The 25,449-nt window shown below is 43.7% G+C and overlaps 1 protein-coding gene across 3 annotated transcripts in view; it reads right to left on the bottom strand.

Moving 5' to 3' along the window:
• Positions 1 to 4,242: 4,242 nt before the first annotated feature.
• The window catches only part of LOC106602068 (Usher syndrome type-1G protein homolog), a 46,832-nt gene continuing 25,625 nt past the window's right edge, over positions 4,243 to 25,449 (bottom strand). Inside the window, exons 2-4 of one of the 3 annotated variants that reach the window (XR_006769266.1) lie at positions 9,951 to 10,407; positions 4,559 to 7,160; positions 4,263 to 4,499 (exon numbers count right to left, since the gene is read on the bottom strand). Coding sequence is in view for 1 of the 3 variants with exons in the window: in XM_014194525.2 (XP_014050000.2) it covers positions 6,327 to 7,160; positions 9,951 to 10,407 (1,291 nt within the window). In the remaining 2 variants the exon portion in view is untranslated. Of the gene's footprint in view, positions 7,161 to 9,950; positions 10,408 to 25,449 lie in introns of all 3 variants that reach the window. The other 2 variants (XR_006769265.1, XM_014194525.2) reach the window with 2 other exon arrangements.

Below are 25,449 nucleotides of genomic sequence, written 5' to 3'. Positions count from 1 at the left end.
CAGTGACCAGGCCTTACCTAGTGTTTCCTTCTGATTAAAGAGAAGGGATGTTTCTAGACAACATTATTTTCCCACCGCACCCTAACTTCCTGCGACTATTTATAACCATACTCCAACTTATCTTACAATAATGTAGTGAGAGACTTAACTGGTAACAGAATTATTTTGACATTTTGGAAATCTAACACACATTAGTCTTTCATATACAAATACAGCTCGGGGAGGGGCTAGGTTAAGCCTGACTTATTTGCTTTGTTTCACTTTTGTTGAAATGGAACAATTCAGTTTAGATCCAGACTAGGCTAGATTCAATATAAACAGGAAATGTAAACAGGAAGTAGATTGTCTGGATATAGAGCCGTTGTAAACAATGAGAGTAAGTCTGTCATAGAAAAAGAATTACAGAACATTGAATGGGAATGTCTGAAGTCAGGTACAATGTGTCACGGTTGTCGTATGATGGAGCGGACCAAAGCGCAGCGTGTGTATCGTTCCACATTTTCTTTATTAAACTGTGAAACTATGCAATACATACAAATAAACTAACGAACAAAAACAACAAACCGTGACGAAGAGGTGAAACATACACTAACACTAACTCAAAAACAATCTCCCACAAACCCAGGTGGGAAAAACAACTACTTAAGTATGATCTCCAATTAGAGACAACGATGACCAGCTGCCTCTAATTGGAGATCATCCCCCCAAAAAACATAGAAATACAAAAACTAGAACATAACATAGAAAATCTAAACTAGAAAAAAAACCTGTCACGCCCTGACCTACTCTACCATAGAAAATAACAGGAGGCTCCGGACTGTGGGCCCTCTCAGGAATTCCGGACTGGAAATGCGCACTGGAGGCCTGATGCGTGGAGCTGGCACAGGTGGCGCCAGACTGGTAACACGCACCTCAGGGCGAGTGCGGGGAGCAGGAACAGGACACCCCGGACTGAGCAGGCGCACTGGAGGCCTGATGCGTGGGGCTGGCACAGGTGGCGCCAGAAATACAAAAACTAGAACATAACATAGAAAATCTAAACTAGAAAAAACCCTGTCACGCCCTGACCTACTCTACCATAAAAAATAACAGCTTTCTATGGTCAGGACGTGACACAACGACCAGTTATGACAAAAAATCCAAGCTCATGTTGTGATCCAGTTAGTTCTAATTTAATGCATACTTGGAAAATGACTCAATAATATCCGTGATTGACAAAACAGTCCTTAGCTACTGTGCACATATTAATCAGTGGGAACGATCTTGGGCCTCTGAGTATCAGTTTACTTAAATGACCCATAACCTCTGACCCCCCATTCTTCCACCTATCCCTCTTCCTACATCCCAATTTTCATTTTTCTGGAAGTGTGCTCTAGTTTATTTCCCTTCATGGATTTAAAACAGAGGGTTGGCATCATTCATTTTGTGAAAATGCATTTACAAGCATGAGGAGTGCACAATTGCACACTTCGGGGGAAAAGACAGGGAATCGGGATGACTACCGTAATTTCCGGACTATTAAGCACACCTGAATATAAGCCGCACCCACTGAATTAAAAAAAATATATAATTTTGAACATAAATAAGCCGCACATGTCTATAAGCCGCAGGTGCCTACTGGTACATTGAAACAAATGAACTTTACACAGGCTTTAACGAAACACGGCTTGTAACAAAAATAAATAGGCTTTAACGAAACACAGCTTGTAACAAAAAATAAAAAATGAGCAGTAAGCTTTAGTTGTCTTTTTGCACTGAGTCAAATCCTCACGCTGCTGTTTACAACGTCTTATCATTGACTCATTAAGACCAAGCTCCCGTGCAGCAGCTCTATTTCCTTTTCCAACAGCCAGATCAATCGCCTTCAACTTGAAAGCTGCATCATATGCATTTCTCCATGTCTTTGCCATGATGAGGGTGACAAAATTACTACCGTAATCAGAATGATGGGAAGTTTGAGAGCGCTCGATTTAATCTAAACAGTAAACTAAAAAGTTGTTTGACCTTAACCCGTTCGGCAATTTCATTGGTCTAATGAAAGCTTCATACCGCCAAAAAACTGAGCACGTCACAGAATGTGTTTTTTTGGAGAATAAAAAATTGAAAGCGGGAAAAATCCATATATTAGCCGCGTCATTGTTTAAGCCGCGACGTTCAAAGCCTGGGAAAAAGTTGCGGCTTATAGTCCGGAATTTACGGTAAATTAATGAGAATTACTCCCAGGCCTGTCGGGTGCAGGGTGAAGTTGCTCCTAGTCGCTCCCCCACTAATGGTTAAGGTTAGGATTGTAGTGGGGGTAGCTGATCCTAGACTCTGGAGCGGCCTGCCTCAGTCAGAGTCCTGTCTGTTGCAGCTTCACATACAACGCAGAGAAGGACATATTAGTTTATTTGTTTATTTAAAAACACTGTTTGAGTCTTTAAAAAAAATGAGACATTCAATGTGGACATTGATTTTATCATATGCACTTGAAACCAAAACAAACACCAAAACCAATGACACATACAATATTATTGGGAAGACTTCGTCACGTGATCAGAACAGAGACATACAGAACATACCATAGACATACAGTGCAGACTGAAGACTACAATGATGGTTAAAGAGGCAATAGACAACTTTTAGCCTCTATGGGTGCTCTTCAGACAAAATGGGTCCTTTAATCTAAATGGACAGAAATAGTTTCCAGAAATGACATCAATGTACAGAAAGAGGCACATGTCCCCATAACCATGAGAAAAAGCATAACATATTACACTCCTAAAACTCAAGACTTGTGTAGTTTCATGAAATGGATTAAAGTAATATCCAGTGTTCCAGTTTCTACGAAATAGGACCTATAATGAATTACAATATAATGAGAGAATATACTTTTCCTTCCCAAATGTTTTAATTAAATATGTTAAAAAGCAGCTTTTCTGTGTTGGAATGGTGCGGCCGTACCCCAACAACAAAACGGTGTGGCCTTATACCGATCATTAAAAATAGGAACGCTAGTAGACCGCTGACTGGCCAGCTCATCCTCCTTAGGAGGATGACATCATCCTCTATGAGGAAATAGCAAGCATTTAAACGGTCTCTTTGAGGTGGGGTTTTAAGTGTTTTTTTCTTCACAAATGTATGCTTTGGCCACAAATACGAGTATAGGATGAGTCAACAACATTATTTGGGTATGAGTTAACAGAATATGAACTTTTAAAAGTGAGATTTTCACTGGACAGTTACTTTAGCATCATACCAAACAAACATGTGTAACCATACAGCTAACCTTCAAGCCAAAATTTGACGTAAACAATTAGTAACTAAACTTCCATAGTGTAGTGTAACATGGTTAATTATGTGATCAACATGACAACATTGTAAATCAAAACCTCATGAGGGTAGACCTATATGCTGGACATACTGTATCAGAAAATCATCACAAAAATAACTATGACAATGGACTGTGAGTGAGTTTTACCTATGGAAACATTAAATAATCCACTCAGTACACGTTTAGTTGACCATTCTCACATAGCGTCAACTTTCAATTAAAAAAAGCAATTGGCCTCCTTTATCAGTGAACCAAACTGAAAGTGGTTGACCTGGCATACTGTGTGTAAACAAATGTACTGGTACAAAATGGAACAATGCATAGCAAGCTGAATGACCCGAGCCAAACCAGTCAACGGGTACAAAAAATGCCTTGATAGCAGAGAACTGGTAATGTACAGATAATGGTAATATTGTAGCGAATTGGAGAGGCAGCCTGACTGACTCGTAACCACCCTACAAATTTGATACATTATCATCATCAACGTCAACAATGGAAGTATCTATACAAAACTATGGATTTGAGACCTTGGCTGGGATTCTACGCAAGGTGCGTTATAGCACTCACTATACAGCCGACAATGTGCTTTTTAAAGGCATTTTCCCAGAAGTTTGTGGAGATCTCCATCATTGTAAAAGCTGCACAGTCTCAGGGAGCACAGTCTCAGGGGATGGTAGTACGGTACTTAACATGCCCCATGTACTGACACCAGGAGCACAGTCTCAGGGGATGGTAGTACGGTACTTAACATGCCCCATGTACTGACACCAGGAGCACAGTCTCAGGGAGCACAGTCTCAGGGGATGGTAGTACGGTACTTAACATGCCCCATGTACTGACACCAGGAGCACAGTCTCAGGAGCACAGTCTCAGGGGATGGTAGTACGGTACCTAACATGCCCCATGTACTGACACCAGGAGCACAGTCTCAGGGAGCACATCTCAGGGGATGGTAGTACGGTACTTAACATGCCCCATGTACTGACACCAGGAGCACAGTCTCAGGGAGCACAGTCTCAGGGGATGGTAGTACGTTACTTAACATGCCCCATGTACTGACACCAGGAGCACAGTCTCAGGGAGCACAGTCTCAGGGGATGGTAGTACGGTACTTAACATGCCCCATGTACTGACACCAGGAGCACAGTCTCAGGGAGCACAGTCTCAGGGGATGGTAGTACGGTACCTAACATGCCCCATGTACTGACACCAGGAGCACAGTCTCAGGGGATGGTAGTACGGTACTTAACATGCCCCATGTACTGACACCAGGAGCACAGTCTCAGGGAGCACAGTCTCAGGGGATGGTAGTACGGTACCTAACATGCCCCATGTACTGACACCAGGAGCACAGTCTCAGGGAGCACAGTCTCAGGGGATGGTAGTACGGTACCTAACATGCCCCATGTACTGACACCAGGAGCACAGTCTCAGGGGATGGTAGTACGGTACCTAACATGCCCCACAGGGGCCAACGTATTGGGGTCAGACAGAGAGGTACTGGAGGGGGTCAGGCCACACCTCCTTGTTCTTCTCTCAGTACACTGTGCCACATGGCATACAAGAACACTGCTGCACATCAACACTGTGTTCTGTGGATACAGATCCAGGCAGTCTTTGGCTGACTGAGTATGGTGGCGCAATGCTCCAAAAGATGGCATGCCATAGGTCTCTGTCCTTCACGGAAGCAGCAAGGTCCTCTGTAGTTAATTAAAACGGTCAACAGTGTCATTTAGTTAATTAAAATGGTCAACAGTGTCCTTTAGATCATTAAAACGGTCAACAGTGTCCTTTAGATCATTAAAAAGGTCAACAGTGTCCTTTAGATCATTAAAAAGGTCAACAGTGTCCTTTAGATCATTAAAACGGTCAACAGTGTCCTTTAGATCATTAAAACGGTCAACAGTGTCGTTTAGATCATTAAAAAGGTCAACAGTGTCTTTTAGTTAATTAAAACTGGTCAACAGTAGCTTTTAGTGCATTAAAACAGTCAACAGTGTCCTTTAGATCATTAAAATTGGTCAACAGTGTAGTAGACTTCTAGAACTCACTCTAATGAAGCTGCAACGATCCAAAACACCTTTCAGATCTCTTCAGCTCTTCTCCTTCATTTATAAAGTCCATAGAAAGCTCAGGTTTCTGTATTTTACTTGTCTTCTTTTGTTCACTGAGATGTTTATCTTGACAATGTCCTCCTTTCTGCCTAACAAGTCACAGGGTGACCCAGGGAATGAAATGACAACATTTCTCTGAATGTCCTTACATAATCGCACATTCAGACAAGCGTGTCTCTGAATGTTGCATACACTACAACAAACCGCTATTTATGTTGTAGCTGTAAAGTCTCTGAATATTGCATACACTACAACAAACCACTATTTATGTTGTAGCTGTAAAGTCTCTGAATATTGCATACACTACAACAAACCCCTATTTATGTTGTAGCTGTAAAGTCTCTGAATATTGCATACACTACAACAAACCACTATTTATGTTGTAGCTGTAAAGTCTCTGAATGTTGCATATACTACAACAAACCCCTATGAAACATTAGCCTGACAAGACTGAGCCACAAGACTGAGCCACAATGCTCCACTGACCTACCTTTAAGGTAGGAAGAGCATTCTGCTTGACCTATACAGTGTGTCCACCTAGTGGTCTCCAGAAGAATGGCAATGCCATATTTGCAGAGACAGACAGGAATGAATTCTATGCCGGATTGTTACTATTATGATCAACCAAAGAAAAAACTAGATGCCTACCTTCATAACTATGTGTAGGGGAGAGCAGCGACAATACTAACATGTCCCAGTGAAAAATCCCCACACTACACACTCAGATGTAATCTGGAACTTAGGTTTACTCTGTAGGGTAGGTTTACTCTGTAGGGTAGGTTTACTCTGTAGGGTAGGTTTACTCTGTAGGGTAGGTTTACTCTGTAGGTGAACATCACAGTAGTAGAGGTATACAGTACCTACAGAGCATCTTCAGATCCTAAAGCGTGAGTCACAATTCACAGCAGGGTGTCCTCGATGTAGTCAGGGTCCTCAAGGGTCTCCAGACGTCTCTTGCAGGTATCCAGAATTTTCTTCCTGGGCCCCAAGGGGATGTGGATGCTCTTGAGGTCCTGGTCCGAGCACAGCAGCAGCGCCTCCAGGTCAATCTTCTCCCGCCTGAAGACGGTGAGGAACTCGCCCATGGTCTGCGCAGCCAAGAACACCTCCAACGGGCTGGTCACGGCCTCGCAGTCATCATCCAGCCCCAGCTCCACCTCGTCCCAGGGAAGCTCCTGGCGGTTCCTTTCCTGGAGGCTGCGGGCACTGCCGATGCTGTCCCCCCCATCGTCCAGGCTGGGCGAACGCCGCAGCTGACTGCGCAGCCGCACGTTGGCGCTGCCTGCCCGTTCAGTTCCTCCACTGAGGCTCCCCTCGTCACGCCCGCCGATGCCGAACAGGCCGCCACTGATATAGTTGCGTCGGAACACCATGGTTCCCAGACCGGGCCGGTTGAAGAGAGAGTCGTGGCCCGAGTCGGTGCTGACCTCAGAGTATTCCATGTCGGGCCGGTAAGACAAGTCCGGCTCGCTGATGGCACGAGAGATGGCGTCGTCGTTGGCGTCTCCGTGGAATATGTCTCGGAGGTTGCCGCGGCGCCCTGCGCGGTCCCGAGGGCCGACATAGGTTCCCTGTTTAAGGAACATGACATCGTTGCCCAGCTGGAGGCCCGAGAGGGAGCGCATGCTCTTCCTGCCGTCCTCGTAGATCTTGAAGGTCCCGTCTCCTTGCTTCCTCTTCTCCAACCTCTTCTGGATCTTGGTCTTGCCTCGGGTTGTGGCGTGAAGAGTAGCCTGCAGGGACAAAGAGCAACACAGGCTTCAACAACTACAGTGGGGCAAAAAAGTATTTAGTCAGCCACCAATTGTGCAAGTTCTCCCACTTAAAAAGATGAGAGAGGCCTGTAACTTTCATCATAGGTACACTTCAATTATGACAGACAAAATTAGGAAAAAAAATCCAGAAAATCACATTGTAGGATTTTTAATGAATTTATTTGCAAATTATGGTGGAAAATAAGTATTTGGTCAATAACAAAAGTTTCTCAATACTTTGTTATATACCCTTTGTTGGCAATGACACAGGCCAAACGTTTTCTGTAAGTCTTCACAAGGTTTTCACACACTGTTGCTGGTATTTTGGCCCATTCCTCCATGCAGATCTCCTCTAGAGCAGTGATGTTTTGGGGCTGTCGCCGGGCAACACGGACTTTCAACTCCCTCCAAAGATTTTCTATGGGGTTGAGATCTGGAGACTGGCTAGGCCACTCCAGGACCTTGAAATGCTTCTTACGAAGCCACTCCTTCGTTGCCCGGGCGGTGTGTTTGGGATCATTGTCATGCTGAAAGACCCAGCCACGTTTCATCTTCAATGCCCTTGCTGATGGAAGGAGGTTTTCACTCAAAATCTCACGATACATGCCTCCATTCATTCTTTCCTTTACACGGATCAGTCGTCCTGGTCCCTTTGCAGAAAAACAACCCCAAAGCATGATGTTTCCACCCCCATGCTTCACAGTAGGTATGGTGTTCTTTGGATACAACTCAGCATTCTTTGTCCTCCAAACACGACGTGTTGAGTTTTTACCAAAACGTTCTATTTTGGTTTCATCTGACCAGATGACATTCTCCCAATCCTCTTCTGGATCATCCAAATGCTCTCTTGCAAACTTCAGACGGGCCTGGACATGTACTGGCTTAAGCAGGGGGACACATCTGGCACTGCAGGATTTGAGTCCCTGGCGGCGTAATGTGTTACTGATGGTAGGCTTTGTTACTTTGGTCCCAGCTCTCTGCAGGTCATTCACTAGGTCCCCCTGTGTGGTTCTGGGATTTTTGCTCACCGTTCTTGTGATCATTTTGACCCCACGGGGTGAGATCTTGCGTGGAGCCCCAGATCGAGGGAGATTATCAGTGGTCTTGTATGTCTTCCATTTCCTAATAATTGCTCCCACAGTTGATTTCTTCAAACCAAGCTGCTTACCTATTGCAGATTCAGTCTTCCCAGCCTGGTGCAGGTCTACAATTTTGTTTCTGGTGTCCTTTGACAGCTCTTTGGTCTTGGCCATAGTGGAGTTTGGAGTGTGACTGTTTGAGGTTGTGGACAGGTGTCTTTTATCCTGATAACAAGTTCAAACAGGTGCCATTAATACAGGTAACGAGTGGAGGTCAGAGGAGCCTCTTAAAGAAGAAGTTACAGGTCTGTGAGAGCCAGAAATCTTGCTTGTTTGTAGGTGACCAAATACTTATTTTCCACCATAATTTGCAAATAATTTCATAAAAAATCCTACAATGTGATTTTCTGGATTTCTTTTCCTCCTTTTGTCTGTCATAGTTGACGTGTACCTATGATGAAAATTACAGGCCTCTCTCATCTTTTTAAGTGGGAGAACTTGCACAATTGGTGGCTGACTAAATACTTTTTTGCCCCACTGTAATTATACAGGAGCACACATCTCAAATTTAACAGATGACAAATGTTTCATGTTGGAGTGTAATGTCCCTTTAATTTAACATGGTGTAGAAAATGATAGACTGCAAATAACTGTCATTGTATCCTCTCCTTTCTACACTAATGGGAAATGTTGGTGTTCCAACTGTTGTGCATGTGAAACTCCCTATCTGTTATGTCTGCTGCTGTATCATTTCACATGCACAACAGTTGAAACACCAACATTTCCCATTAGTGGAGAAAGGAGAGGATACAATGACAGTTATTTGCTGTCTATAATTTTCTACACCATGTTGAAAATGAAAGGGGCATTAAACTCCAACATGAAACATTTGTCATTAGTTAAACTTGAGGTAAGTCCACATCCCAGGTCATTCATTTTATAGATGCAGCTTTGTACTACAATCCTAAATGAAGGGAAAAGAGAAGCACCATATTATTTCCTGATGTGCTGTGTTCATCTTCCCCATGTAGTCATTTAGCTTGAGGCATCATATAGCTGGAGCTACACAACCAATGGCGTGGAATGTGCACTCATCTTGACATTGGACTATTTTTATGTTCTGAAAACATCTGACAAACGTTGGTTTTGGAGTGGAATGCCCCTTTAAATAAATATTCAAAAGGCATAAATGGCTGGATGAAGCTGTACTGTACTGCCCTAAGAGTATGGCACACTGTCACACCCTGATCTGTTTCACCTGTCTTGTGCTTGTCTCCACCCCCTCCAGGGGTCTCCCATTTTCCCAATTTTCCCCTGTGCATTTATACCTGTGTTTTCGGTTTGTCTGTTGCCAGTTTGTCTTGTCCCGTTAAGTCCTACCAGAGTGTTCCTGTGGTCTAGTATTTCTTAGCCTTCCCAGTTCTGACCTTACTGCCTGTCCTGATCCTGCCTGACTCTGATTTGGGAGAAAATGGGAGACACCTGGAGGGGGGTGGAGACAAGCACAAGACAGGTGATATAGATGTGGGTGTAACACACTGACAGTGGTGGTGTTTAGGTGGTGCAGCTTGTACTGACCTGAGAGTATGGCACACTGACAGTGGTGGTGTTTAGGTGGTGCAGCTTGTACTGACCTGAGAGTATGGCACACTGACAGTGGTGGTGTTTAGGTGGTGCAGCTTGTACTGACCTGAGAGTATGGCACACTGACAGTGGTGGTGTTTAGGCGGTGCAGCTTGCGGCTCACTGAGCTGCTTGTGTAGCTGGAGAAGCTCATGGCGTCTGACATGGACTGTTCCGACGCCGCCTCTTTGTGGAACTTGCGCTCCATGCGCTTGTGGTGCTTCCGCTGCAGCTTCACGCACTCCTTAATCCTCCTCTCAGCCTCGCGGAAAGCCCGCTCCTTCATCTTCCCCACCAGCTTGGGGTTGAGGGCCGACTGCTTGGCGGCGATGGAGTCCAGGTAGCGGACACAGTCCATGTGGCTCTTGGTGGCGGCCATGTCCAGGGGCGTGTGGTAGTCGTTGTCCAGGCACCACACGTTGGCACCGAAGGACACCAGGAAGGACAGGCAGTTGTGGTGGCCGTTGGCGGCCGCCAGGTGGAGAGGTGTGTTCCCCCATATGTCACACTTATCAGGGTTGCCTCTGCAGAACAAGAGGAAGTACAGACATCAGCTGAAAGAAGCAACGGGCATATAGCACACATATGGCATCTATATTAGGAAGTCTTCATTCTAATATGGACGTTGTACACATAAGACCTGGGATGAATACATAGGACTATGTAAAACTATTTCAAATACTTAACTGTGCTGGTTTTCGTTTTTTTCCCCAGAACCAATGGAGTAGTCCCAAAGGTGCAAATATCAAGATACTTTTTTTTTTACTCTACTCTTACCTGTACTTGAAACATCAATTTTGCAACGATGTCAAGACTGAAAAATCCCTAACTTTTTACAGTGCCAAGACAGAGGTGATGATGCTGTTACAACAAGTCATGCTGTTCTGTACCAAAGGCATTCAGTAAGTGCTATCTGTGAGTAATGTGAACCAGGAGAAGGATAACCCACTCTCAGATACTCCTAAACATAGCAGGTACCTTGTGAGAAAGCCCATGATTTTTTTATCATGATTTCAGCACTGAGATCTCATCCATGGGCTGTTCATCGAATCTTCATAAATCATGTTTAACCTTACATTCCAGTACCCTTTAGCACTGGTAAATCTCAACAACAGCACCAGCAGCAGCAACACCAGCAGCAACAACAGCACATTAAACCAAATCTTAATGACACCAAACAGATGGCAGATACACAAGTTATGAGATGAACAATACCACTGTTTGGCCCTGCTGTCATTAGAGTGCCTTGCGAAAGTATTCGGCCCCCTTGAACTTTGACCTTTTGCCACATTTCAGGCTTTAAACATAAAGATATAAAACTGTAATTTTTGTGAAGAATCAACAACAAGTGGGACACAATCATGAAGTGGAACGAAATTTATTGGATATTTCAAACTTTTTTAACAAATAAAAAACTGAAAAATTGGGCGTGCAAAATTATTCAGCCCCTTTGGTGCACTGAAAGTAAACTCTCTCCAGAAGTTCAGTGAGGATCTCTGAATGATCCAATGTTGACCTAAATGACTAATGATGATAAATAGAATCCACCTGTGTGTAATCAAGTCTCCGTATAAATGCACCTGCTCTGTGATAGTCTCAGAGGTCCGTTTAAAGCGCAAAGAGCATCATGAAGAACAAGGAACACACCAGGCAGGTCCGAGATACTGTTGTGGAGAAGTTTAAAGCCGGATTTGGATACAAAAAAAATTCCCAAGCTTTAAACATCCCAAGGAGCACTGTGCAAGCGATAATATTGAAATGGAAGGAGTATCAGACCACTGCAAATCTACGAAGACCCGGCCGTCCCTCTAAACTTTCAGCTCATACAAGGAGAAGACTGATCAGAGATGCAGCCAAGAGGCCCATGATCACTCTGGATGAACTGCAGAGATCTACAGCTGAGGTGGGAGACTCTGTCCATAGGACAACAATCAGTCGTATACTGCACAAATCTGGCCTTTATGGAAGAGTGGCAAGAAGAAAGCCATTTCTTAAAGATATCCATAAAAAGTGTCATTTAAAGTTTGCCACTAGCCACCTGGGAGACACACCAAACATGTGGAAGAAGGTGCTCTGGTCAGATGAAACCAAAATCAAACTTTTTGGCAACAATGCAAAACGTTATGTTTGGCGTAAAAGCAACACAGCTCATCACCCTGAACACACCATCCCCACTGTCAAACATGGTGGTGGCAGCATCATGGTTTGGGCCTGCTTTTCTTCAGCAGGGACCATTCTGGAAGAAAACCTGATGGAGTCTGCAAAAGACCTGAGACTGGGACGGAGATTTGTCTTCCAACAAGACAATGATCCAAAACATAAAGCAAAATCTACAATGGAATGGTTCACAAATAAACATATCCAGGTGTTAGAATGGCCAAGTCAAAGTCCAGACCTGAATCCAATTGAGAATCTGTGGAAAGATCTGAAAACTGCTGTTCACAAACGCTCTCCATCCAACCTCACTGAGCTCGAGCTGTTTTGCAAGGAGGAATGGGCAAAAATTTCAGTCTCTCGATGTGCAAAACTGATAGAGACATACCCCAAGCGACTTACAGCTGTAATCGCAGCAAAAGGTGGCGCTACAAAGTATTAACTTAAGGGGGCTGAATAATTTTGCACGGCCAATTTCAGTTTTTTATTTGTTAAAAAAGTTAGAAATATCCAATAATTTTCGTTCCACTTCATAATTGTGTCCCACTTGTTGTTGATTCTTCACAAAAAATTACAGTTTTATATCTTTATGTTTGAAGCCTGAAATGTGGCAAAAGGTCGAAAAGTTCAAGGGGGCCGAATACTTTCGCAAGGCACTGTACGTTTAGAGGATTTCTCTGGCTTCTCCATGCTTTCCATTCCCCTACCATCAGCCTACCATGACCCCATGGGCACCTCAGCCTGAACTAGGACCTACACCTCTACACTATAGTCGGCCTGTAACACAACCACCGGCTTGTCGACACCACTACACTAACCAGTGTCTTGTTTCAGGGGAGGCCCGGGCCGGTCGGGCTGCACCTGACTCCAGAGCGTACTGCCGGGGCGTGCATACCTGGTGATGTCATGCTCAATTCCTTCAGTCGCGCAGCATTGGAGCTGAGTTTTCCCAATGTAAGGACAGTACAGATGACTTAACTTTAATATTTGTTCAGGGCGGAGGGGAAGATTTGAGTTCCAATTGATTCCATAAAACATTGACAACATATCACAACGTGATTCGTATTTCAGTTCTATTCCCAGGAAAAGGGATTTAATTTTTTTTTTTACAGGAATTACATGAAAGGTGAAATCCTGTTTACCGCCAGATTGTACTTCAATTTATCCTTTCAGAGGTTTAAATATTAACAGGATGTTCCTCTTTATTTAAAGGCAGTGTATAAACAGCTGTCAGATTTGGAATGGTTCCGGATGGTGGTACACTAACCCTATTGCTGATCTTAAAGGGGAAGTTCAGGATTTTACAACTTGATGTTAGATGGTTCCTCACCCTGAAAGTAGTCTATGGGCCAGGAGAAACTTTAATCCATGGTTCTTTTTGAAATGTATACATTTTATTTAACCTTTATCTATCCAGGTGAGTCAGTTAAAACCCCTTACACTGGTGGGCATTGGCCTATATGGCTAGGGCTAAATGAAATGTTTTCCTCAGAGGAAATATGGAAAGCATATGCATAATCATGGTAGCAATTAAAAGGGAACAGTTTAGAGATTATGGGACAATTATTAGACTGTCACGCCCTGACCTGAGAGCCTTTTTTATGTCTCTATTTAGGTTTGGTCAGGGTGTGATTTGGGTGGGCATTCTATGTCCTTTTTTCTATGCTTTGTATTTCTTTGTTTTTGGCCTGGTATGGCTCTCAATCAGGGATAGCTGTACATTGTTGTCGCTGATTGGGAGTCATACTTAGGCAGCCTGTTTTCCTTTGGGGTTGGTGGGTAGTTAATTTCTGTTTAGTACCTGACAGAACTGTTTGGCTGTCGGTTTCTTGTTTTTTTGTCTAAAGTGTTCCATCTTTAATAAATTCATGATGAGCACTAACCACGCTGCGCCTTGGTCTAGTCTCTTCAACGACGGCCGTCACATAGACTAAAGGTGAGGACACAACAGTTCACCTGACACAAGACTGAATCCACTGTTGATTTAATGTGATTTTTCTTTTTACATTTACAGCACTTTTTACTGCATTTGTTTAACTAAATCAGAAAATACTCTGGATACATTCAGTAACATAAGAATATTCTATGAACATTTTCGGTAGGTGCAACATAAGACAAAAGAATGACAAGGGTTTGAGTGAGGTCTAACTGGTGTTTCCAAGTGGCAACAACTCTCCAAAGTGTGTCATTTCAATGCACTTTTATGAGTCAGTCTTCAACTATAAGGTGTTTTTGTGTGTTCTATAGCCAACATGAGAAGCTCAATTCTAAAATATGTTTCACGTTTTGACCAGTAAATGAGTTATTCGTTATTGTAGTTTGGTCAGGACGTGGCAGGGGGTGTTTTGTTTTATGTGGTTCGGGGTTTGTTGGGCTATGTGTTTATGTAGATGGGTCTTTGTTTAGAGTGTTCCGGGGTTTTGGTTAATGTTCTGTTAGTATATTTCTATGTTCTAGTTTAGTCTTTCTATTTCTGTTTAGTTGATGGGGTTGGCCTTCAATTGGAAGCAGCTGCTCCTCATTCCTTCTAATTGGTCTTATTTAAGAGGGGTGTTTTTGTCATGGGATTTGTGGGTAGTTATTTCCTTGTTTAGTGTCTGAGCACCTGACAGGACTGTTAGTGTCGTTCGTTGCTTGTATACGTGTTATTTTTTTTCTTTTCCCTTTTTACCACGACGCCAGGACAGCGGAGTCAATCACCACCTTCCGGAGACACCTGAAACCCCACCTCTTTAAGGAATACCTAGGATAAAGTAATCCTTCTAACCACCCCCCCCCTAAAATATTTAGATGCACTATTGTAAAATGGTTGTTCCACTGGATATCATAAGGTGAATGCACCAATTTGTAAGTCGCTCTGGATAAGAGCGTCTGCTAAATGACTTAAATGTAAAGAAGATGAGTATACACGTTCCCACTGCACCTTGGTCCAATCATTACGACACCCGTTACAATATGACATTATGGGCAACACAGTGTTTGCACATTTCATCTGGTCACGGCAAATCTTTGTCCCAATACAACAAACATTATCTCATTCTGTTCAGAACAACCCAAGTATAACACCATGTCATCTTGTAACTGTACATCAGTGTTCAAATGTTGACACTGTATATTACATTATTTATGATGAAGTGAATCACTTATAGCCACTGCCTTACAATATAGGCCCTTATCAGAGTTAACCTCTCTAGGGAAGGTGGGACGAAATCGTCCCACCCTATTCAACAGCAAGTGAAAAATCAGAGCGCCAGATTTAAAACCACAAAATGTCGTAATTCAAAGTTCTCAGACAGGACTATTTTACACCATTTTATAGATACCACGTTGTCCGATTTCCAAAAGGCTTTACAGCGAAAGCAAAACATTAGATTATGTTAAGAGAGTACATCGACACAATAACCACAAAGCCATTTTCTAAGCAACTAGCATGCTTCACAAAACACAGCTAAATGAAGCACTAACCTTTGACGATCTTCATCAGATGACACTCCTAGGACATTGTTATACAATACATGCATCTTTTTGTTCGATAAAGTTCATATTTATATATAAAAACAGCATTTTACATTGCAGCGTGACGTTCAGAAAATATTTTGCCTCCAATACTGCCGGTGAATCAGCACCACAATCTACAAAAATACTCGTCAAAAACATTGATAAAATATTAAACTGTCATTCAAAGAATTATAGATTAACATCTGAATGGAACCGCATTGCCAGATTTCAAAATAACTTTACTGGGAAATCACACTTTGCAATAATCTGAGTACTGTGCTCAGAAAAAAACACTAGGCGATACAGATAGCCGCCATGTTGGAGTCATCTAAATTAATAAATAGTATTAGAAATATTCACTTACTTTTGATCATCAGAAGGCACCTCCAGGATCCCAGGTACTCAACAAATGTTGTTTTGTTTGATAAAATCCATAATTTGTCCAAATAACTCCATGTTGTTTGCGCGTTCAGTAAGGTACTCCAAATGTAGGGTGCACGAGGGAAATGTCACGACAAAGTTAAAAAAACATTTTATTTACGTTCGTTCAAACATGTCAAACGTTGTAAAACGTCAATCTTTGGGGCCTATAGAACGTGAAGATTCAGTAATATTTCAACCGGACGGTTCCTGTGTCTTGAAAAAGGTTTTGGAACAGAGCTAACACTCATGAACGCGCACCAATGAAGTGATGTCATTCCTTGGGTTACCAACTTCCCAGCCTTCCAGTCGGGTCTCTGTTCATCGTAGACGCCTCAAACAAGGTTCTAAAGACTTAACATCTAGTGGAAGCCTTAGGAAGTGCAAAATGAATCCTTAGTCACTGTGTGTTCGATTGGCAAGACTTGAAAGGACTACAAGCACCAGAATTCTCACTTCTGCTTAGATTTTTCTCCGTTTTTTACCTGCCATATGAGTTCTGTTATACTCACAGACATCATTCAAACAGTTTTAGAAACTTCAGAGTGTTTTCTATCCAAATCTACTAATAATATGCATATTCCAGTTCCTGGGCCCGAGTAGTAGGCCGTTTAATTTGGGTCCGTTTTTCATCCGGCCGTGAAAATACTGCCCCCTACCCTAGTGAAGTTAATCTCCCTGTAAAGAACTACAAACAAATTATTATTTACAATGATGGCCTGGCCAGTGACGACTAGGAAGTGCGGCGCAATAAATCAAATAACAAAACATTGAAATCACAGGACAACACAGAAGGACAGGGGCATGTGACAAACACAGAAGGACAGGAACTGAGGGGCCACAGTCTAAATCTTCTAGGAACTGAGGGGTCACAGATGTACACAGAATAATAGAGAACAATGAAACAAATATACTTTATATTGGTTAGGGTCTGTTAGGGTCTGGTAGGGTTAGGGTCTGGTAGGGTTAGGGTCTGGTAGGGTTAGGGTCAGGTAGGGTTTTATTTATTATTGAACCTTAATTTAACTAGGCAAATCAGTTAAGAACAAATTCTTATTTTATGACGGCCTACCCCGGCCAAGCGCTGCCCTATGGGACTCCTGATCATGGCCGGTTGTGATACAGCCCGGGATCGAACCAGGGTCTGTAGTGACGCCTCTAGCACTGAGATGCAGTGCCTTAGACCACTGCGCCACTCGGTAGCCCATAAAGGGGTCAGGTTAGGGTCAGATAGGGTTAGGGTGTGGTAGGGTTAGGTAGAGTGTATTCTACTTGTACAGAGGTTAGGTATTATTCAGCACTTTTCTATTGCTCGAGGATTCGTTGACAGGCCGATTGCTCGAAATGCGAATGCGTGCTGTTTATCATAATCAGTGAGCGATAGGTACGGTACACATTTAGTGTTGTAAATGTTTTATAAGCTGTATACTGTGGGAATTCCTAGAACTAGGTTTGTTATCAGTTACTTTATCACCACACTGTCTAAGTGTACCCGCCATTATGTTACCTTGTGTACATTTACCCTGAACAAAATGGTGAAATGATAAAGCCCATCTTGCTTCTCTGGGGATCCCTTGCATGTTGAACTGTAGATGACATCCCCATAGTCAAGCATGGGGAAGATCATCTGTAGTAGTGTCAACCGAGCAGCGGGGGTGAAAGAGGTCCTGTTACGACAGGGTCAATCCATTTGAAATCAATCACTTTTTGACAACACCCCTTCTGATTTGAACAAAACCTTCCATACATATTAGCCCATTGTAGAAGTGATCAGAAAGTGACTCTTTTGACTTGAATACCAAAACATTCAAGAGATAAAGGTGCTCAAAGTTGACCCATGACCATGAGACATCATGTCTTCATCACTGGAAAAGATAAACGGTTGAGATAGATATCTTTTAAAAGCTTACAAACAGGGTTGTCAAACTATTTGATCATTTCTTGAAAAGAATACAATTTTTTATAAAGTATATCATTTTTAAACCTTAATACATGTTGTCTCAACCGATGGCGGGCACAACACAGAAACCTCAGATGATGTAAAGTTGGGTCTAAGCTACAACATATGCAAATGTAAAACGGATTTTACGAGTGTTTTAGATAATTAACGTTAAATGTTTAAAAATAAAAAAACTGTTTGACAACTGCATTTCTCCATCCACTTCATAATTTCATCCAATCACTTTTCCTGGCATGTTTTCCATCTGATCCTTTAGATTTCTACTGCCTATTACTATGATAAATCACATGGCGAGGATGTTTGCTATCAAGCTATTAATGTGCATAATATCTAACAAGTGGGGCAAGGCTAGTAGGGCTGACCCCAATTAGTCAATGGTCGATTGTTTGGTTGATAGGCTGTTGGTCGACCAAGATTGTTTTTAGTCGAGCAGAAGCAAATATCTATCTACACTACCGTTCAAAAGTTTGGGGTCACTTAGAAATGTCCTTATTTTTGAAAGAAAAGCACATTTTGTCCATTAAAATAACAACAAATTGATCAGAAATACAGTGTAGACATTGTTAATGTTGTAAATGACTATTGTAGCTGGAAACTAGAGGTCGACTGATTATGATTTTTCAATACCGATTATTGGCGGACCAAAAAGGCCGATACAGATTAATCGGCCGTTTACAAAGATTTTTTCTTTTTTATAATAACAATTACAACAATACTGAATGAACACGTATTTTAACTTAATATAATACATCAATAAAATCAATTTAGCCTCAAATAAATAATGAAACATGTTCAATTTGGTTTAAATAATGCAAAACAAAGTGTTGGAGAAGAAAGTAAAAGTGCAATATGTGCCATGTAAGAAAGCTAACGTTTAAGTGCCTTGCTCAGAACATGGGAACATATGAAAGCTGGTGGTTCCTTTTAACATGAGTCTTCAATATTCCCAGGTAAGAAGTTTAAGGTTGTAGTTATTATAGGACTATTTATCTCTATACGACTTGTATTTCATATACCTTTGACTATTGGATGTTCTTATAGGCACTTTAGTATTGCCAGTGTAACAGTATAGCTTCCGTCCCTCTCCTCGCTCCTACCTGGGCTCGAACCAGGAACACATCGACAACAGCCACCCTCGAAGCAGCGTTACCCATGTAGAGCAAGGGGAACAACTACTCCAAGTCTCAGAGCGAGTGACGTTTGAAACGCTATTAGCGCGCACCCGCTAACTAGCTAGCCATTTCACATCGGTAACACCAGAATAATCTTGGGAGTTGACAGGCTTAAACAGCGCAATGCATTGCGAAGAGCTGCTGGCAAAACGCACGAAAGTGCTGTTTGAATGAATGCTTACGAGCCTGCTGGTGCCTACCACCGCTCAGTCAGACTGCTCTATCAAATCATAGACTTAATTATAATATAATAAACACACAGAAATACAAGCCTTAGGTCATTAATATGGTCGAATACGGAAACTATCATCTCGAAAACAAAGCGTTTTTTCTTTCAGTGAAATACCGGTCCGTATTTTATCTAACGGGTGGCATCCCTAAGTCTAAATATTCCTGTTACATTGCACAACCTTCAATGGTATGTCATAATTACGTAAAATTCTGGCAAATTAGTTCGCAACGAGCCAGGCAATGAACGCAAGAGCAGTGACACAATTTCATGTTAGCAGGCAATATTAACTAAATATGCAGGTTTAAAAATATATACTTGTGTATTGATTTTAAAGAAAGGCATTGATGTTTATGGTTAGGTACATTGGTGCAACGACAGTGCTTTTTTCACAAATGCGCTTGTTAATTCACCCATTTGTCGAAGTAGGCTGTGATTCGATGAGAAATTAACAGGCACCGCATCGATTATATGCAACGCAGGACACATTAGATAACTACACATGGTTGATGATATTACTAGTTTAACTAGTGATTATGTTAAGATTGATAGTTTTTTTATAAAATAAGTTCAATGCTAGCTAGCAACTTACCTTGGCTTCTTGCTGCCCTCGCGTAACAGGTAGTCAGCCTGCCATGTAGGCTCCTCGTGGAGTGCAATGTAAGGCAGGTGGTTAGAGCGTTGGACTAGTAACCAGAAGGTTGCAAAAACGAATCCCCCTGAACAAGGCAGTTAACCCCCGTTCCTAGGCTGTCATTGAAAATAAGAATGTGTTCTTAATCTGACTTGCCTCGTTAAATAAACCCAAATCGGTGGCCAAAAATACCGATTACCGATTGTTATGAAAACTTGAAATCGGCCCGAATTAATCGGCCATTCCGATTAATCGGTCGACCTCTACTGGAAACGGCAGATTTTTATGGAATATCTACATAGGCTTACAGAGGCCCACTATCAGCAACCATCACTCCTGTGTTCCAATGGCACTTTGTGTTAGCTAATCCAAGTTTATCATTTTAAAAGGCTAATTGACCATTAGAAAACCCTCTTGCAATTATGTTAGCACAGATAATTGTTAGCTAGCTAACCCTCCTTCCACAGCTTGCAAAATATTTCTTGCTCATATGATTTGAAAAACGAATCATCAGGAGTAGGCAGCGCCATAAGTGAGTAAACTGAGATATGACTAAGGAGTTAATCAGGGCAATTTGTCCATAAATAGACAGGTATTTACCTCCATGGTTGCAGGTCTTGTCTATTTTTACAAGTTTTCTATTGAAATTCATTGTGGAGAGCTTATTTATATATTTTGTGATATGAATACCAAGTATGTCTACTTCACCATAAGCCCATTTTAAAGGTAAACTGCAGGGTAATGTATATATATATATATTTTTAAAGATCCAATACATAATATTGTACACTTATCATAATTAGGTTTTAGTCCAGAGAGTCCAGAAGAGTTATCTAGATCTTCAATGAGACATTGCAGGGATCTAGCTTGCGGACTGAAAATAAAACTTGAGTCATCTTCATACATGGACACCTTTGTTTTTAAGCCTTGGATTTCTAATGTATGGAAAGTGTTGTATAAATCTAAAGGGATGCTGTCAAAGTGGTTGAATTCAAATGTATTTACCTGATATAAAAACCCAAGTCGGTCATTTTCAGTTTTCTATGAAAAGCCATTAGGACATTCACTAACATTAGCCACAGCTAGCTAGCTAACAATCAGTGGAAATGATAGGGGCAACCGTGAACTGTTAAAAAAAAAAGTTCCAGATGACCTTTAAGCAATTGAGTTGATTTCAGTTGACTTTCCAACATAAATGCTTTAACAGACAGGATTTGACCTCAGTCATAGTATCCCTATATACTGTAGCATTAGTCCTCCAACAGGCTTGATCAATATTTGATGAGCTGCAGGTGCAGCAAGCATTGCACTGGTCGCAGAGGCTAGGGATACATTATTGATGGACAAAACTGCAAGGTTTTCACAGACAGCGGAGAAGCTGTGTGCCTGCCACGCTAGTCCCAACCAGAGCCAGGATTAGCACCTTCTCACCAGCCTGACCTTGATTTCTTGTGTGACCGACCCGGGTCTCGCGCGCAACACAACAGTTTTAGCCATGAGTTAAAGGCATTAGCTAGGAACGCTAGCAGATTAACACCTCACCTGCCTGATCCTGATTCAAATTCAACCCCAGGTCTGCTATGCTCCATATAGCCCACCGAGCTAAAACCTAGGTTCTAACTAGGAGAGCCATAGGATTAACCAACTCCTAACTCGCCTGACTTCAATTTCTTCCTAATCTGACAATCCACACTCTTAGAAAAAAAGGTTCCAAAAGGGTTCTTCGACTGTCCCCATAGGATAAACCTTTTTGGTTCCAGGTAGAACCCTTTTGGGTTCCATGTAGAACCCTCTGTGGAAAGTGTTTTACATGGAACCCAAAAGGGTTATAACTGGAACCAAAAGGGGTTCTTCAGAGGGTTCCCCTATGGAAACAGCTGAAGTACCCTTTTTGGTCCTAGATAGCACCTTTTTTCTCAGAGTGCAGGGTTCAAACACATTACTGTGTTACCTAGCCTTCTGAGCTAAAGCCTCTGCATTAGCTCGGGGAGCAAAATTATTAAAATATCACCTGCCCAACCCTGGTTTCTCACTGTCTAGTGTTACCTACAAGGGTTCAAACTGGGTCTCCGGAATTTATTTGCTGTCTCCTCTCTAGTCTGCCAATTTTAGTGTCTTGTTTTGCATGTGTCGTCTTGTCTGGGACATAAGACAAAGGTGGTCTGGGAAGTCTAAATCTTCTAGGAACAGGGGGGTCACGGTCTAAATCTTCTAGGAACTGAGGGGTCACAGACGTATACAAAATAACAGAACAATTAAAAAATATACTTTATATTGGTCTCTACTATTCTGTATACATGAAACATACTTGAATTCATCTGACCTGCTTATTCTACTGTACAGGTATGGTCAGGGTTAGGTAGGGCGTATTGTACTTGTATACGGTAGGGTTAGGGTCGGTGAGGGTTAGGGTCAGGTAGGGTTAGGGTCAGGTTTAGGATCAGGTAGGGCTAGGGTCAGGTAGGGCTAGGGTCAGGTAGGGTTATGGTCAGGTAGGGCTAGGGCTAGGTTTATGATCAGGTGGGTTAGGGTCAAGTAGGGTTAGGTTTAGGGTCAGGTTGGGTTAGGGTCAGGTAGGGTTAGGGTCAGGTAGGGTCTGGTTAGGGTCTGGTAAGGGTAGGGTTAGGTAGGGTTACGGTAAGGTAGCGCTAAGTATAGGGTAGGGTTAGGGTCAGGTAGGGCTAGGATCAGGTAAGGGTCTGGTAAGGGTTAAGGTCTGGTAAGGTAGGGCTAGGGTCTGGTAAGGTAGGGCTAGGGTCTGGTAGGGTAGGGCTAGGGTCTGGTAAGGGTAGGGTTAGGATCAGGTAGGGGTAGGGTTAGGGTCAGGTAGGGGTAGGACTAGGGTTAGGTAGGGTTAAGTAGGGGTAGGACTAGGGTCAGGTAGGGTCAGGTAGGGCTAGGACTAGCATCAGGTAGGCTTAGGGTCAGGTAGGGCTAGGATCAGGTAGGGTTAGGGTCAGGTAGGGCTAGGACTAGGATCAGGTAGGGTTAGGGTCAGGTAGGGCTAGGACTAGGATCAGGTAGGGTTAGGGTCAGGTAGGGCTAGGACTAGGATCAGGTAGGGTTAGGGTCAGGTAGGGCTAGGACTAGGATCAGGTAGGGTTAGGGTCAGGTAGGGCTAGGACTAGGATCAGGTAGGGTTAGGGTCAGGTAGGGCTAGGGTCAGGTAGGGTTAGGACTAGGGTCAGGTAGGGTTAGGGTCAGGTAGGGTTAGGGTCAGGTAGGGTTAGGGTCAGGTAGGGGTAGGACTAGGGTCAGGTAGGGTTAGGGTCAGGTAGAGGTAGGACTAGGGTCAGGTAGGGTTAGGGTCAGGTAAGGTTAGGACTAGGACCAGGTAGGGTTAGGGTCAGGTAGGGTTAGGGTCAGGTAGGACTAGGACCAGGTAGGGTTAGGGTCAGGTAGGGTTAGGGTCAGGTAGGACTAGGGTCAGGTAGGGTTAGGATCAGGTAGGGTTAGGGTCAGGTAGGGTTAGGGTCAGGTAGGGTTAGGGTTAGGGTCAGGTAGGGTTAGGGTTAGGGTTAGGACTAGGGTCAGGTAGGGTTAGGACTAGGATCAGGTAGGGTCAGGTAGGACTAGGATCAGGTAGGGTTAGGGTCAGGTAGGGTTAGGGTTAGGATCAGGTAGGGTTAGGGTCAGGTAGGTTTAGGATCAGGTAGGGTTAGGGTCAGGTAGGGGTAGGACTAGGGTCAGGTAGGGTTAGGGTCAGGTAGGGTTAGGACTAGGGTCAGGTAGGGTTAGGACTGGGATCAGGTAGGGTCAGGTAGGACTAGGATCAGGTAGGGTCAGGTAGGGTTAGGGTCGGGTAGAGCTAGGATCAGGTAGGGTTAGGATCAGGTAGGTTTAGGGTCAGGTAGGGTTAGGGTCAGGTAGGGTTAGGACTAGGGTCAGGTTGGGTTAGGGTCAGGTAGGGTTAGGGTCAGGTAGGGTTAGGGTCAGGTAGAGGTAGGACTAGGGTCAGGTAGGGTTAGGGTCAGGTAGGGGTAGGACTAGGATCAGGTAGGGTTAGGGTCAGGTAGGGTCTGGTAAGGGTAGGTTTAGGATCAGGTAGGGTTAGGGTCAGGTAGGGTCTGGTAAGGGTAGGTTTAGGATCAGGTAGGGTTAGGGTCAGGTAGGTTTAGGGTCAGGTAGGGTTAGGGTCAGGTAGGACTAGGATCAGGTAGGGTTAGGGTCAGGTAGGGTCTGGTAAGGGTAGGTTTAGGATCAGGTATGGTTAGGGTCAGGTAGGTTTAGGATCAGGTAGGGTTAGGGTCAGGTAGGGTTAGGGTCAGGTAGGACTAGGATCAGGTAGGGTTAGGGTCAGGTAGGGCTAGGACTAGGATCAGGTGGGGTTAGGGTCAGGTAGGGTTAGGGTCAGGTAGGGGTAGGACTAGGGTCAGGTAGGGTTAGGGTCAGGTAGGGTTAGGACTAGGGTCAGGTAGGGTTAGGGTCAGGTAGGGCTAGGACTAGGATCAGGTAGGGTTAGGGTCAGGTAGGGCTAGGACTAGGATCAGGTAGGGTTAGGGTCAGGTAGGGTCGTAGGACTAGGATCAGGTAGGGTTAGGGTCAGGTAGGGATAGGGTTAGGGTCAGGTAGGGTTGGGACTAGGGTCAGGTAGGGTTAGGACTAGGGTCAGGTAGGGTTAGGGTTAGGTAGGGTCAGGTAGGGTTAGGGTCAGGTAGGGGTAGGACTAGGGTCAGGTAGGGTTAGGGTCAGGTAGAGGTAGGACTAATGTCAGGTAGGGTTAGGGTCAGGTAGGGCTAGGATCAGGTAGGGTTAGGACTAGGATCAGGTAGGGTTAGGGTCAGGTAGGGTTAGGGTCAGGTAGGACTAGGATCAGGTAGGGTTAGGGTCAGGTAGGGTTAGGGTCAGGTAGGTTTAGGATCAGGTAGGTTTAGGATCAGGTAGGTTTAGGATCAGGTAGGGTTAGGGTCTGGTAGGGGTAGGACTAGGGTCAGGTAGGGTTAGGGTTAGGGTCAGGTAGGGTTAGGACTAGGGTCAGGTAGGGTTAGGACTAGGGTCAGGTAGGGTCAGGTAGGACTAGGATCAGGTAGGGTTAGGGTCAGGTAGGGTTAGGGTCAGGTAGGGGTAGGACTAGGGTCAGGTAGGAGTAGGGTCAGGTAAGGGTAGGGTCAAGTAGGGGTAGGGTTAGGGTCAGGTAGGGTCTGGTAAGGGTAGGTTTAGGATCAGGTAGGGTTAGGGTCAGGTAGGGTCTGGTAAGGGTTAGGTTTAGGATCAGGTAGGGTTAGGGTCAGGTAGGGTTAGGGTCAGGTAGGGTTAGGACTAGGATCAGGTTGGGTTAGGGTCAGGTAGGGTTAGGGTCAGGTAGAGGTAGGACTAGGGTCAGGTAGGGTTAGGGTCAGGTAGGGGTAGGACTAGGATCAGGTAGGGTTAGGGTCAGGTAGGGTTAGGGTTGTCAGGTAGGGTTAGGGTCAGGTAGGTTTAGGATCAGGTAGGGTTAGGGTCAGGTAGGGGGTAGGTCTAGGGTCAGGTAGGGTTAGGGTCAGGTAGGGTTAGGACTAG

Source organism: Salmo salar, chromosome ssa03 (assembly GCF_905237065.1).
Source record: "Salmo salar chromosome ssa03, Ssal_v3.1, whole genome shotgun sequence".
NCBI lineage: Eukaryota > Metazoa > Chordata > Actinopteri > Salmoniformes > Salmonidae > Salmo > Salmo salar.
The sequence above is the reverse complement of the archived record's forward strand: the minus strand, read 5'-3'. Positions and strand labels throughout refer to the sequence as shown.